The sequence below is a fragment of the Artemia franciscana genome, chromosome 7 (genome assembly GCF_032884065.1).
Source record: "Artemia franciscana chromosome 7, ASM3288406v1, whole genome shotgun sequence".
NCBI lineage: Eukaryota > Metazoa > Arthropoda > Branchiopoda > Anostraca > Artemiidae > Artemia > Artemia franciscana.
In genome coordinates this window covers 51,051,330-51,068,277 of record NC_088869.1, presented here as the reverse complement: position 1 = coordinate 51,068,277, position 16,948 = coordinate 51,051,330, and the positions used below count along the sequence as shown (strand labels likewise).

At 36.0% G+C, this 16,948-nt stretch overlaps 1 protein-coding gene across 1 annotated transcript in view; it reads left to right on the top strand.

The window, feature by feature from the left end:
* The window catches only part of LOC136029428 (uncharacterized), a 30,337-nt gene extending 16,887 nt beyond the window's left edge, over positions 1–13,450 (top strand). The window contains exon 4 of the mRNA XM_065707810.1: positions 13,263–13,450. Coding sequence (XP_065563882.1) covers positions 13,263–13,324 — 62 coding nt within the window. The 3' untranslated portion in view covers positions 13,325–13,450. The remainder of the gene's footprint in view (positions 1–13,262) is intronic.
* Positions 13,451–16,948: the final 3,498 nt, after the last annotated feature.

Sequence of the window (16,948 nt, the reverse complement as noted above, 5' to 3'; positions counted from 1 at the left end):
TAAAAAGTGGCTTTTGTTTGTACCAAGCGTGTACTTAACTGTTATCAATTCTGCTTTTCAGAGCAGAATAGTAGCCCATCAAATAATTGTGACTCACTCGTTTTTTTTTTCAAAGAGTAAGTGGTGAATAATGAACGGTTTTACACTGTTTCTTCGTAAATCTTGTTATCATTAATTCTTTTATCTTAGTTAAACCAAGGAGGATAAGTAACTTATCTTAGTAACCCGTGCACACACAGATACGCTTGGTATGAATAAAGTAATAAGAATATTTCCTTCACTTTTGACTGTTAAAAGGATACTAGAACTTTCAATCTCCATCGAATGAAACTCCTCTAAAGCTTATGTGCCGAATTCTATCATAAAAAGCCTTATATGGTCCCGGGGCACAACTGACAACCATTGCCCCCTGGCTCTGGTGAGTTGTTTCAACTCACAAGGCCTTGTTACATAGTATTTGGAGAATTTTGAACAAAATGGCTATCTCAAAGTTTCTTTTGTATACATTTGGGGAAAAGAGTACGTGAAAGGTAGGTGTTAATCGCCCTTCGATCACTTTTGGCTCTGATAAAGGGAACTGGAACTTTTGGTTTCCGATTGACTGAACCCACTCTGAAGTTTTAAGACACCACGCCTTCCATAAAAACCTCATGTGTGAATATTGGACAACTTGTATCAAACAGTTCGTGGTAACGAACTGTAGTAAGGAGCGTCCCGGCTCAATAGAAACCAAAACTCTAAAAATTGAATTTTGATATCAATAGCTACATCAAAAGAATCGCATTTCAATTCTGATTTTAAATATATAAGTTTCATCAAGTTTAGTCTTACCCATCAAAAGTTACGAGCCTGAGAAAATTTGCAACATTTAAGAAAATAGGGGGAAACACCCCCTAAAAGTCGTAGAATCTTAACGAAAATGACACTATCAGATTCATCGTATTAGAGAACCCTACCGTAGAAGTTTCAATCTCCTATCTACAAAAATGAGGAATTTTGTATTTTTTGCCAGAAGACAAATCACGGGTGCGTGTTTATTTGTTTGTTTGTTGTTTTTTTTCCCAGGGGTCATCGTATCGACCAAGTGGTCCTAGAATGTCGCAAGAGGGCTCATTCTAACGGAAATGAAAAGTTCTAGTGCCCTTTTTAAGTGACCAAAAAAATTGGAGGGCATCTAGGCCCCCTCCCACGCTCATTTTTTTCCCAAAGTCAACGAATCAAAATTTTGAGATGGCCATTTTGTTTTGCATAGTCGAAAACCATAGTAACTATGTCTTTGGGGATGACTTACTCCCCCAAAATCCCTGGGGGAGGGGCTGAAAGTTACAAACTTTGACCAGTGTTTACATATAGTAATGGTTATTGGGAAGTGTACAGATGTTTTCAGGGGGATTTTATTTTGTTTGGGGGTGGGGCTGAGGGGATGGGGCTATGTTGGAGGATCTTTCCTTGGAGGAATCTGTCATGGGGGAAGAAAAATTCAAAGAAAAAGGGCGCAGGATTTTCTAGCATTACTATAAGAAAACAATGAAAAATAAACATGGAAACGTTTTTTCAAATGAAAGGAAGGAGTAGCATTGAAACTTAAAACGAACGGAGATTATTACGCATATGAGGGGTTCTAAAAATACTTAGCATAAAGAGCGAGGCATTTAGGAGGAGATAAATACCTCACTCTTTATGCTAAAGTATTTTTAGTAATTTCAACTATTTATTCTACGGCCTTTCTGATTCAGGGGTCATTCTTAAAGAATTGGGACAAAACATACGATTTAGTGTAAAGAGCGAGGTATTAACGAGGGTACAAACCAGCTCGGATACATAATAAAAATATAAGATTATGAAAGTTTGTTACGTAAGTTAATTCTTAAGTAACTGATTCAGGGGTCATTCTTAAAGAATTGGAACAAAACTTCAGCTTTAGTGTGAATATCGAGGTATTAACGAGGGGACGTAAGTTAATTCTTAAGTTACGTATATTTTTTACTAATAAAAACGTTCGTTAAAAATTAAAAGTTCTAGCTGCCTTTTTAAGTAACCGAAAAATTGGAGGGCAACTAGGCCTCCTTCTCCACCCCTTATTTCTCAAAATCGTCTGATCAAATCTAAGAGAAAGCCATTTAGCCAAAAAAGAATTAATGTACAAATTTCATTTTAATAATTTATGTGCGGAGAGCCAAAACCAAACATGCATTAATTCAAAAACGTTCAGAAATTAAATAAAAAAAGACTAATTTTTTTTACCTGAAAGTAAGGAGCGACATTAAAACTTAAAGCGAACAAAATTAATCCGTAAATGAAAGAGGTTGTCCCCTCCGCAACTCCTCACTCTTTACACTAAAGTTTTTTTTTATTTTAAAAAGTACAGCTGGAAAATAAAAGCATACATTACTTCAAAAACGTTCAGAAATTAAATAAAAAAAACAAATTTTTTAAACTGCAAGTAAAGAGCGACAGTAAAACTTAAAACGAACAGAAATTACTTCGTATATGAAAGGGGCAGCTCCCTCCTTAACGTCCTGCTCTTTACGCTAAAGTTTGACTCTTTCTCTCAATTCTTCTTTTTAAAACAGTAAAAAACTTTAGCGTAAAGAGCAGAACTGATTACCCTAAAATTTCAGGGCGTGTACTACTTCACAGTTGGTGTACTACTGTGCTATTAAATTTCAGTGTGAACTTCGTTAATACAAAGCAAACTCTAAAAAACGAAGATTTTATTATAATAAATACGACAGGAATTTATAACCTATGCTGATTCTAAATCTAAAAAGTCAAGTAGCTTTAAATCTGATCATCCTGAGCAACTAACACGCTAAAGTGAGTATGAATTTGAATGAAAAACGTTATTCCCCCCCCCCCCAAAAAAAAAAATAAACGTGCAACCATGATTTCTACATCGAACTAGTTCTGTGATGTCATTTATAAGGATTTTCTTTTGGAAAATTCCTGCAAATTGGTTTCCCGAATAACATTTCACTATTAACATCGAGGAAAATAGTCATTATGTTTCGTCTATTAGCTACAAATTACATTTTTTGCCACTAAATAGTTTTGTTTAGAAACATGAGAGAGAGAGAGAGAGAAAGAGAGAGAGAGAGAAAGAGAGAGAGAGAGAAAGAGAGAGAGGGAGAGAGAGAGAGAGAGAGAGAGAGAGGAGGGGGGTAATTTGTATTGTTGTTTATTTTCCTTGCTTGTTTGTTACTTATTCATATTTTTGTGCATATGGCCCATGGGCTTTTGAAATACATTTATCTATATCTATCCATCTATAATCTTTAGACTAAATTGAAAAAAAAAACGTCTAAAAACTTCTATTGGTTGTATTTGGGGAAAACCTGACGTTTGAGGGGGGGATTAGCTACCTTCTGATCACTTTGACTCTTAAAAAGAGCACTAGAAATTCTGACTACCAATCCAAGGAGTACCCTTCGAAGTATATATGACCACCTTTTCTATACAAACCGTATATGTCCCCCGGGGTATAACCTACAACCCTTGCCCTGAGAGCTGTGGAGACTGGGGTGTCTTCCTCAAATAAATTGTTTCCGGGCCCTTCAACTGCAATGAACAAAATTTCTATCTCCAAATTTTCATTAGATTTTTTAGAGGAAATGATGAGCTTATTGGGAGGAGGGGGTTGTGTTTTCAAATCACTTTTAGTTTTGGAAAAGGACCCTATGATTTCCGATTTCTAATCAAATGAGCCCGATCTGAATTTTATACGACCACCTATTCCATAAAAAGGAAAGGCTTACAGCCCTGTCCCAAGGGCACTAGGGGGCTCAGTCAACTCTACAGGCATTGTTATATGTTCTTTGGACTATATTGAGCAAAACTGCTATCTCACAATTTCAATCAGATTCGTTTGATGAAAAGAGGGATAGTCCATAAGAGACTCTAACTGTCCTCCATCACTTTTGATTCATGAAAAGGAACTAGAGTTTCCAGTTTTCAGCCAAGTAAGCCTCCTCTAAAGCTCATACATACATCCCTTCAATAAAAACTTTAAACACCCTCCGGAACTTAAAACCCTTGTCCCCTGGCTTTGAGGGTTTCTTTCAATCCTTAAAACATTGTTATACGGTGTGGCTATTTGAAATAATCCCCCAAGGCAGGGAACTGTGGGGGCTGTTATCCTCAAAAACATAATTTCTGGACTTTTTAACTACGTTGAGTAAAATGGTTATCTGAAAATTTTGATCAGATGTGCTTGGGGACCTGGTAGGCTTTGAGGGTAGCATTTGACATTTTTACAAAGGGGACAAATATACCGCCTGTCAGGACCAACTATTATTTTTTAATGTCGGACATTTTTGCCTGTTCTGGATTGGAAGTAAATTCACCCTAAGCTGAATCCAACGACGTAGAATCATAACCGGTAAATTAAATTTAAATAAACCTCCTCTCCAAAACTGTTTTGCCTGATTACAATGTTATAGAGTTGTAGAATCTGAAACCAGCCCTTGCCAATGCTGAATTTCCCGACTCTCTAATATAAACCGTACCTGGCTATCTACATATGTTGGTATATCACCAGAACAAACATCATTATTCCATAAGTAAGGCATTCCTACTTTTTCTAGTAATGATTTAATTTGGGATGGCCACGAAGTTTTAAACCACATTTCAACATCTAATCATAAGCCATTCTTACTAATCTATCTTCATTACTCTTAGTTAACTTCGACCAGAATCTAAGTATTAAAATATCCCTACATAGCTTTAAAGAAACAGGCCCAAATCACCTTTTCGAATCTGTGAATGAGTTGTCTGATGTAGATCAAACACTCTCTTATAATACTGGAGCTGAAGGGACTCCAGTTGCTGCACCATTTCTCCCCCCACCCCACCCCCATATCTCTGCTCCGTATTTTATCACGGAACAAATTTTTGTATTAAATATTCTTTTATACATTATAAGGGTTTTAATTGCCATTATCGTCGAGTTTCTAAAAATTGCAGACGCGGACACTCTACCTCTCTTAATTATTTCATCAACATGACTCTTTAGTCTTCCATTTTCCGATAAGACAAAGCCTAAATATTTTATTCTTTTACTTATAATTAGTTTATTTTTAAATTTAAATCTATACTATTCTTCGCCACCTACCAGGGCTTCCACTTTTAGGGAGATTACCATATTTTGGGGAGAAATCACTTCTTTTGAGGACTCTTATTTTGAATATAGGACAAAGAGAAATCCGGGGCAAAGTAAGGAATTTAAGGGAAATCTGGGGTAAAGTAAGGATTTTTAGTGACAGTTTGATTTTTTTCAAACAAAAGGCTGAAAAAATTCATCATTGTAATATTTTTTAATGAGAAAGATCTAAAACTTCGTGTTGAAGCATTGGACATGGTTAAGTGTAGTGATGGATCAGCTGAGGGTCTGACTAACTGCATCAAAGAGGTCATTGAAAAAAAAAATTATTCCCTGGCAAAATATTGTTGGATTTGGTGCAGATACTACTAACGTCATGTTTGGAGCCAATAGATCTGCTTCAACACTAATGAAAGCCATGGTGCATCATATCTTGAATGAGAAAGGGTCGTGTCATCTTATTCACTAATGTTCATCCTGTGCATGCTTGTGACTTCCCAAGACACTAGAAGACTTGGCACGAAATATCTATGCCCACTTTTCCAGGAGTGCTTTCAGGCGAGACAAGTATGCCGAATTTCGGATGGTCTTTGAATGCAAAGCACTCCCAATTCTTGCACCAGGAAAGACCCTTTGGTTGTCCCTTCAGGCCTGCATAAAGAGGCTTATTAAGAGCCGGGTTGCTCTTACTCATTATTTCATAGAAACCCCGTTTGATGACCCAACTACAACCAACGACCTTATCTTGTCAACATTAAAAAGCGAGTTAATAAAGCCATACCTTGTTTCTATAGACTACTCTCTTGGCCTCTCTAATGGATTTAACACAGTTCTTCAAACCGAGCCTCCACCTTTTCATTCCCTAAAAGCAAGTGTCAGAAAACTTGTGAATGATGTTGTGTCTAGCTTCATGGAACTAAACCATATTCTTAGTGTTGGTTTGTTTACCAAACCGAATCCTTACCTTTCAAGTGAGTACCTGCCTTTAAACCAGACATTTGTGAGAATAGCTGCAACCGATTCAATGCAAGAACTCGTAGATGCTCAAGAGCCAAGTGATAATATTTATCTCTTTTACCAGTCTTGTCAAAACTATTATATAGTCCTAATCAAGCAGATTCAATGCCGTTTCAAGTTTGAAGACGAAATTTATGACATTTTGGCATTGGTTGAACCAAGGAATGCAAGAAGTTTGAAGCCAAAATCTCTAAGGCCACTATTTGTGAGAATTCCTGTTCTAATAGAAAAGTGTTGTGTAAAAAAATAAACAGACGTAGAATGGAGATCTCAGGCAACGAGCGATGTCAACAAGCTTCATTTGGGAGATGCCCAAGTTGAAGAACTGTCAGTTGATCAGTAGTGGATGAAGATACTTAGTCTGAAGACTTGGAGTGGTGAAGTCAAGTACCCAGAATTGTGGATGTGCATATCACTGATCATTTTGTTACCCTTTAGTAATGTACCAATTGAGCGTTTGTTTATTCTCCTGACATTAATCAAAACAGACATCCGAAATAGTTTCGAGAACACCACACTAGTCTCACTTATTCGAGTCTATTACTGGTTGAAAAACGAATATAAAACTTCATCAAAAGCTCCATCAAAAGAAAAATAGAGAGAAATCAGATCTATCACCCACTAGATCATAATCATGTTCCCTCATAGGATAAATAACCCTCTCTGTGGCATGTGCTACCTTCTCAAGATCTACACAATCACTTCCAAATTTTTTTAATTAGTCAGGGCATGAATCAGCTTCCGGAACAATCTGGGTATTAACTTTCCCCTTTCCGCTATCATTTCTTATATAGCACCAAAACTTCTTAAAATCTTGTATTTCTACAATCATCGGCAATGTCCAATTTCTTTTCTTCCTTTTCATTAAATATAATCTTTTTTCATTCTTTCTTTATTTTTTGTCCGGCCGCACAATTCTGCACAACTGCCCATTATTTCATTAAACTGCATAATTACACCATGTGCATCATTTTCATTTTATTCTAACCCTTTCAACTTATTTTTTACATGCGAATCCAAGAGCTCCCTTTTAAATGCCTCAGTATCTTTATCTCTTAAATCATTTCTAGTTCGTTTTTCTAAACCTATTTTTCGATGCTCCACATTGCAGAAATTTCATACTCGTGGACCAAGGTCCAGAAACTGGCCAACCTTCACTTCAAGCTAAATAGCTCTATAATCAGATTCAACTAAATCTAATACTCCCGTATTAATTGATTCAGGTACAAAATGCGTATTAATTAGCACGTAATCTACAACACTTGGGGTTGGACCCGAAAGGCAAGTAAATTTGCCCCTACCCTTATCATTCCCAAACCTACCTTTTGCAATCATTAGACCATGGTCCCCCCAAAACAGCAGGAGCTTTCTTCCCCATACATTTATTTTTTTTTATCCTTGTTGCTTCGTGGTATTCTACAACTAATTGGGACAAAATCATCTAAATCTAGGACCAACACATCTGGGATTTCAGCCTCCATGCCGGTACAACCATTAAAATCGCCCATCAACACGCACTCCAGATCTCTATAGCTTTTTTATATTAACGATAATTCTTCTTCTAAAATTTCCCAAGTATTTTATCGACTATACGAACTATTCTGTGGAGATATATACACTACACTCAAAATTAATTGCTTCCCACATTTAAAATAAAAATGTAGCCAAAGCAAATTACCTTCAATAGCAGATACTTTAACCAAAACCAAAATGTCTCCATAATTTCTATTATTTCTTGATACATTACGCACGATCTGTTCTACAACATACCCGGTAAGAGGTGATATAGGTGAGTAATCATTCCATGTTTCAATAAGCGGAATCACATCAAATAAAAATAAATTGTCATATAAATAGGTCAACATATCACGTAATCCTTGTATGTTCCATGACAGTAGACTCAGTATATGGCCCTCTATTTTCTATATATATATACGCCTTTTGTCAGCACGTTAACATCACTATGTTTCAGAGGTGAAACACCTCGATGTCTTTCGTTAAACTTCTTTCTTGACGAATGGCTTCCTTTGGGCTCTACATTACGAGTACCTTAGTCGATGCAGGTCACTAGGGCTGACAATAGCGCTAGAAGATTTTTTAGCTGTCGATACTGGTTGATGGTACCAATGTCTCAGTATCAATATCACTGGCATCACTATCTACCCTCATTGGAATATTATTGGGATCATTTGGGAGCCTAGCACTAAGGCGTGGATCAGGATATTTTACTGGCTTCAAATTACGCTTAATCTCGACAATGGAGTTTCCATCGTAGCTAAATATTCAACCTTGGATAAACAATTAGTCACTTCGTAACTTTGCATCACGGGCGTCATTTTGCGAAAGAGTCAACAACTTTCCTTTAAGTGTTTACGGGCCTTTCTTGGTACAGCTGTGTAATCTGGAGCCACCAAACGAACTAAAACGAGGGTTTATTGGAGACAAGAGGGGGGCTAAATACCCTCCATCACTTTTGACTCTTAAAAAGGAACTAGAATTAACAATTTTCAACCAAATGAGCCTCTTCTAGAGTTAAACAACCATCCCTTCCATAAAAATACTAAATGTCCCCGTAGCATAACTTACCACCCTCGGTAGCAGGCTCTGTTGGTTTGTATCCAACCCAAAAGCCTTGTGATATAATCAACAAGGCTTTTGGGGTTGACACAATCCAACAGAGGCTGGGGGCAAGGGTTGTAATTTATGCTGTGGGGGCATTTAAGGTTTTTGTAGAAGGAATATGTCTTTAACTTTAGAAGAGGCTCATTTGGTTTAAAATTGCCCTTTTTAAGAGTCAGAGTGATCAGAGCGCAGCTCCCCCCCCCCCAACACACACACGTTGTGTTTTCCTGAGATGCATCCAATTGAAATTTTGAGACAGCTATTTTATTTGAAGTAGTCCAAAGATCATATAACAAGGCTTTTGGGGTTGATGCAAAGTCCCAGAGCCTGAGGACAAGAGTTTTAAGTTAGTTTTTTAGATGTCTTTAGACATCCTTTTCATTCAAAATAGTCCAAAGATTATAGGACAAAGTTTTTGGGATTGACACAAATCAACAGAGACTGGGGGTAAGGGTTGTAAATTATGCTGCGGGGGCATTTTAGAAGAGGCTCATTTTGTTGCTATCTAATTATTTAAATCAGATACGTTTGGTGAAAAGAGGGGTTGTCGGGAATGGTGGGGGATAAATGCCCCTCATCACTTAAAAAGGAACTATAACTTCTAAATTTCAACCAAATGAGCCTCTTCTAGAGTTAAACAGGCTTTGGGGTTGACACAATCCAACAGAGGCTGGTGGCAAGGGTTGTAATTTATGCTGCAGGGGCATTTAGGTTTTTGTAGAAGGAATGTTTGCTTAACTTTAGAAGTTTGTTAACTTTAGAATTTTTTAACTTTAGATTGAAAATTGCCCTTTTTAAGAGTCAAAATTATCAGAGCGTAGCTGCCGCCCCCACACGCGTCGTGTTTTCTGAGATGCATCCAATAGAAATTTTTAGACAGTTGTTTTTGTTCAAAATAGTCCAAAGATCATATAACAAGGATTTTGGGGTTGTTACAAAGTTCCATGGGCTGAGGGCAAGGGCTGTAAGCTATGCCCCTAAGATATTTAAGGTTCTTCTGAAAAGAATGGTTGCATAAACTTTAGAGGTGGCTCATATGGCTGTAATTAGAAGTTGTAGTTCCCTTTTAAGATTCAAAAGTGATAATGGTCAACTAGCCCCCCTCCCTCCCTAGCTACCTCTCTTTTCACAAAACGCATCTGATTGAAATTGGGTGATGATAATTTTGTTTAAAATAGTCTAAAGAACATAAAACTATGCTTCTAGGAATGAAACAACCCACTAGAGCCCAAGGGCAAGAGCTTTAAGCTATACCCTGGGGGCTTATAGGGTTTTTTATAGAATGGGTGTTCGTATAAAATTCATATGGATCCCATTTCACTTTAAATTGGAAGTTACAGTACAATTTTTAAGGGTCAACGTGATTTGAGAGCAGTCATCCCTCACTCTCATCATTACCCAAAACAAACACCCAACAATATTTTGAACCATAAATTTATTCAGTATTTTTGAAAGGTTCAGTAATTATGTGTTTGGGGTTGTGACCCCTCCTTCCATCCGCGAGGCATCAGGACAAGTGTTGTAAGCTGCGCAATTTGCTTATTGTTTAAATATACAGTAAATGTTATTCAGAAAAGGTATGCATGTTTAGCTTTTACTTTCCCAAAATACGAAGACCATTAAGATGAGTCCTTCAGTTAATGCTGAGGAGAGTGTTGAACTAAATCAAAACATGTTATGTGTATATGGATTGTCAAAAGGGTGCAACTCAGGAATGACTCAGTACATCAATATCGAATTTTCAGAAAATGATAAGGAAGATGATCAATTAACCAAATATGCGATATTTGCTGGCTATTACTACCACTACTATCACTAAAACTACTACTTCTGTAGCGAGTACTACTAAGGCTTAGGATATTAGAAAAAATATCTGAGGAAAGGTTGAGGGGAAAGTTCAACTAAATCCATACATATTATTTGTATACAGATTGTTAGTACGGGTGTATCAGCAATATTTTTAGAAAAGCTTATCAAGAAGAAACTTCAGGGGCATCATGAGTAGGGTGTCCAGTTGACCAAAAAGCAAGATGTACCTGCTACTACTGCTATTAATAACACTGATACTACTTTTACTACTCCTAATAACACACTATTACTGCTATTACTATTCCTACAACTGCTGTTGCTACTTTGATGCTAGAACAGCTGAGGCTACACGAATGAAGGTGAAAATTTAAGAGAATATTGAGGGGAATAAGAACTAAATCAAAACGCACTATGTTCATTTAGATTGTCAAAAGGGTTTATCTCAATGTGGGTAATAAGTTTGAACTCTCAAAGAATGCTTAAAGGGGAAGCTCAATTGACCAAAAGGCATTATGTACACACTGCTACTGATACTACTACTACTGCAATATTCACCAGTTTTACCACTATTATTACTAATGCTCTAACTACTACTTTGATGCAGCCATTTTGATCAGTATAGTAGAAGGGTCTAGTGACTATGTCCTTAGGGATATTGGGCATGTCCACCCACCATAATTATGTAATTGAACTATTTTGTTTTAAAAGGAAATTTTGCTTGAAACTAAATGAAAAGGTTGTCAACTAGAAACCTCAGCAATATATTGAGGACGACTGAGTGTATTAAGTTGAAATTTTTGGCGCTATTAGTATTACTACTTCTCCTCTTGCAATTTAAAACAAACAAAAATAGTGTTAGTGTATGTAGGTTGTCAAAGAGGATAGATAGAATATTTTGGTAAAATATTAGTTTTTTTTTCAGGTCAACTTAATGAGTTATAGAATGAATTTAGAAAATGCGGTTTGTATCAGGATTAAAAACGATTGAGAAAGTCTCTCCAACACACAAATAACAACCCAAACTGTAGATTCTTATAGAGAACAAGAACCAAGAGCTCATATGGCACTTGTGACGAGATCAGGGGAGCCAAGAGGTTTCTCCCACCGAGTTTCATTATGATCTCTCCACTCTAAGTGTTTTCCAGATTTCCGGTTTCCCCGTCCAACTCCCCCCAATGTCACTGGATTTGGTAGGAATTACAAAATAAGAGCTCTGAGACACGAGGTCGGTCTAAATATCAAATTTTATTAAGATTCGACAACCCGCTCGTAAGTTAAATATACCCCATTTTTTCTAAATTTTTCGAACCATCCATCCTTCCACTCCCTCCAGGGTGGTCGAATCGGGAAGCGACTATTTCTAATTTAATCTTGTCGGGTCTCTCATCTGCGATCGCTATATTGATCGCAACTTTCAGCGATCGCTATATTGATCACGTATCTAGTTTCGGTTCTTCTTCATGTGAAATTTGGGGTGGTCTGGGATTCAAACCTGAGACCTCTCGCACCCTAAGTAAGAACCATATCCCTAGATCACAAGCCAGGTTAAAGAAGAACAATCATTAGCTTTATCGGAAAATAAGATTGTTCTCAACCTTCTTGTTTTTTTTCACTCCCCCCCCCCTCTAGATGGTTGAATCGAATAAGGGACTATTACTAATTTAATATCATCTGGTCCCTGATACGCCTGCCGACTTTCAGCTTCCTAGCTTATCTGGAAGTGTCCAAATTAGCAAAAGCTGGACCGACAGACAGACAGACCGACAGAAACTGTCATCACTATATTTCACTTGATAAATATCAAGTGCCATAAAAACCAAAAAGATGTAAACCTTTAAAAATATGCAAAAAACTGTGCAGTCAATAAAAAACAAACAGAAATTAATTCTAACAAGTTTTTCCACATAATAAGTTTTTTTAAAGAAAAGGAAAGGGCTACATTAAGCCAAAAATGAGCAAAAATAGAGTCAAATAATCTTCCGACCGTATAAACTATCTCAAATCACTATCAATAAGTAAAAGAAACTCAAAATGAACAGAAATTATAATAAATGGCCGAGTCAAAATCAAAATCATCAAAAATTAAAATGAGTAGGGCTGATAACCCCATGCCTTCTCAAGACCTGAACATAACTTACATACTGAAACTAATATACGTTTTAGATATTTTCACTTGTTTTTACTTTCATAAATAAAAAAATTATCAAAAATTTTAGGAATAAATATCAGTATATGTCAATTCAACTTATAATCCATGGTCATTTTTTTTTCAGTAAAAAGGATATCCTTCAGATAAATACATAATTAGTTCGAAGGGGGAGCGAGAGAGGCTGTATAGTGAAAAAATCTGGAACAAGCTTATAAAACAAAATTGGAGAAAATTGAAGACTTACTTTTGTTATGTTTCTTATGTGTATTTGCCGTTTGTAAATAATTACAAATTTTATTTATGCAATTACAAATAGACATTATCTTTTGATTAGAAAAATAAGCTGGTTGATTTATTTCGGTTTTATTAAAAGAACATCTTTCTTTCTGTTCACAGTCACCCTTGTTTTACCTATAATTGCAATAGTTGAAGTTGAGTTAAAAGAATAATCTGCTTGACCCTGGGACTCATTTATTTAATAAAATAATAATAATCTTTAGTGCTGTTACAGATGGTGCCATTTCTTCGTGAATTTGAACAAAATTTTTACAGTTCTGTTTTTTTTAGGTGGATTTGGTATAGGCCTGGGCCTCATTACTATCGGAGTGGTGTTTTCTACTTGTTGCTAGAAGAGATACTGGCTTATATGTTCTTCCTCAGGCACAATCGCATCAAACAAAAGCTGAGAGATTAAAAGAGTGCTTTATTTTTTAAAAGAGTATTTACCCATATAATAAAAGGTCCTTATTTGGCTATATTAGTTTGATTCAAATATTAAAAAGGTTCATTAGTTTCATCTTTGGGGAGGACATGATCCCCCGTAGTCCCTGGAGAAGGAACTTCAAGTCAAAAAGTTTCCCCATCGTTCACATCTAGCATTTCTTATCACAGAATATACAAAATTTTATTATGGGAAGGGGTATTTTTGTGGGAAGAGTGTCTTTCGGTGATTTGAAGACTTTCCATGGGAATAATATCCACAGTAAGGAGATTCAGGAGAAATTTCTGAGGTAAATTTTACACAGAAAGCGAGACAGGATTTCTTGTCAAAATCAGGAAATTAATCAGGAATTCAATTTACAAAAGAATGTTTTAAATTTAAGACAAACAGAAGCCATTTTAAATATGGGTGGGGCTGCCCCTTTTCCAGCCTTCACTCTTTAGCACTAGGAATAACGCCGAAAATCAGTGCAACCACTGTGAAATGGATAGTTGGCAATGTTCAAACATCTGCAAACAAATTCAAATCGTGCTGTCTACACAGTCTGTGACGTAGTAATATATGATCCTAAGTGTATTTCCTTTGGAATATAGTATAACCCTGCTGGAATATAACCAAAACGTAAAGTGGATTTAGGGCATTTTTTATAAGTTCTCTAAAAGTAGGTAACCAGCTAGGACGTTTGAAAGATTTAAAAGGAATATATTACTGCATTTCACCGATATTTAAAACTGATCAGATTCTTACGCTGACTTAAAGTTTTTTGGTTTAGTCAGAGCGTATTCAAAAGCAAAAGAAGCGATTTATTTTTCACAGCTTTTATCACTTTTTAAGTTAAAAGACAGTTAAAGGCATGTTTGCGTTTTTTCTGCCTGCAAGTCAATAATTTTAGAATTATTGGGATAAGACATGTATTGATGAAAAACTGAAATATAGAAAATTTACTACCGACAATACATAATACGTCACTTTACTTATTATTAATCAAGAGAAAAACTTTTCCCATGAAATAAAGCTTTTAAAGAGAAGTAAAGAGCTACATTAAACAATACCCAAACATAGATCAAATTAAATAATAATCATTCAAGTATAAAATGACTATTAATCATTATATTACTACAACACCATAACCAAAACGTAACTACAAACCAGAACGGTATTTGGGTTAGACTGAAAACAAATTGTGTCTCTAAAGTTTTGTCTTTTAGAACTTTAATAAATCCGTAATTGTCGAGACCCTGAGGAATTGATATCAGTATATCTTGAAAGGTCCGCGTGAAACTGAACCCCATATCCAAAGTAACAGAAAGTAAGCAATGTAATATAAAGTAAGTAAAAAACAAGGTAAATTAAGTTTCTGCAAAATGTAAGCAGTCTGTCCTCAAATAGGATCACTCTCTAATTTGCTTCATCACCTCTACACAAAAAATGATAAACGTGGGTGGTAACTTTATGAGTACCCATGGAAGAACGATAGCGAGCTTAGCTTATCTCTATCTTCTGCTATTTTCTTAGGTAATAGTTCTGTTCTAGATGAATTTCTGCTAGACTGAAACTCTGACTTCAAGAACAGGGACAAATTATGAATTTTTCAGTACTCTTCATACCTGAGCACAGATCGCCGAAAATATTTTTCTTTATGGTGGGCTATATTCTAAATTTTGAATCCGTTTAAGGATATTAATATGATAAGCTCAATTTCTAAAGAAAATCTTCGTAGATAGCAGATCCATAGGTCCGACACAGTGGAAGAACTGCAATTGCTCTATGCAGCGCTACGATAGTTTGGATCTTAATATTATAGGTGGCTGTTTTACATTCATCAATTATTATATTTAACACAGCAGCAACAATCGAGCATGTAGTGAAATGGTGGATTCTATTTGGTTAAAAGAATGAAATAGCCTAGTCGATTGGTAGGTATAAATTTTGGTAACAAAATACCTTCTTTCCATTAGACACTATAGTTATTATATAATATTTTATTTAAATTTGTTGCAAAGTTGACTAAGCTGCAATTATGATAGGTCAGAACAGGCTTGGCTGCGTGTAGCCTTATTTCCTTCTTTTATTTTAGTAGCCTATGGCATTACTTGCTTACTGCAGTAAAATACTGTAAAGCAACTTAGAATATGTTTACTTGGACTATATCAATCCTTAGGTTATAAAAATCAATCACCTAACATCCATAGGGTAAGAAAACCAGTACTGGGACACTTCAATCACTCTGCCTATTCTGGGACAGAATCTTTGGTTGGATTGCAACATGTCCAATACTGGGACAAAAGACAACAGGTTTTTTGGAAGCAACCCAGAAAAATGTATAGATTGGGTGTCCAAGATTAAAGTCTTTTGTCCCAGTATTGGACATGTTGTAATCCAATCAAAGATTCTGTCCCAGAATAGGCAGAGTGATCAAAGTGTCCCAGTACTGGTCATCTTACCCTAGCTTAGGCATGCTTATTACCATCTATCATTATTATGTATACAAGTCAGGTTGGCCTAAGAGAATATCTTTAATCCTTGAAATTTATTTTTGGTTTGTAGGCTATTGCTTGTTTACTGATAAGTCAGTTGAAAGAGAAACTATGTAGCCCATCTGTACACTCTAGGCTTCAGTTTTGGCTAGGGTTAGGCTATATATTTGGTTATAAGGAGAGGTCAGTTGCTAGAGAACATTTGAGTATATTTGTGCATTAGCTGACAAGTAAAATGATAAAATTCTAGCCCAAGTTGTTGGGCTAGGGTATTGAAACTTTCAGGGATGTGTCTACAGGCTGAAGTATATCCCGGGAAGTTTTTCAATGTCTCTAACTATACCCCCTCCCCTCTCCTCTGTATAATGCAGATTTTTGTGCATTACAGCTTACATTTTGGTCAAATTTGATCCTATAGGCTATTATTAATCAAAGAAGAGGCTTTTTAAATTTTTGTTTAATTGCTGGAATATCAAACATGCCAGCTATATGTTATTACTATGGTGCTGCAACAGGGCAGTTGCCCAATTAAAAACTTCAGTAAAATTCTAGTTTATTGACTTCTTACTATCTCGGAAAGGGTTTAGGTTAGGAAAACAAAACTTTCAGGGATGGGTCTACAGGCTAAAGAATGTCCCAGGAAGGTATTTTAAAGTACCCACCTCCACTCCTCTCTCTTGAGGGCCCTGAAATTTGCCTACATAACAGGTCTATACATATTGAAATTTTGACAAAACAACATTCTACCTTAATTTTCAGTTTACTAGTTGCTTTTCCCTGCCTTTAGTTCTGAAAATGCAATTCCTGTTATTTGAGTAGAATTTTGAGCAATATCAATGCTTTTTTTCAAAATTTAGGAAATGTATTTGAATATCTTTAAAACCTGATAAAATGGAATTGAGCAAAGTTATGAAGCTGAAAACAATTTTGTTGTACTTCAATTAAGCAGAAGATCTATTTTGCAAGGTTTCACTTTTATAACATAGATGTTTTTAAAGGTCATCAAAGGTCAAGGCCCTCTAGAGAGAGAAGGAGTAGAGATAGTTGCTTCAAAA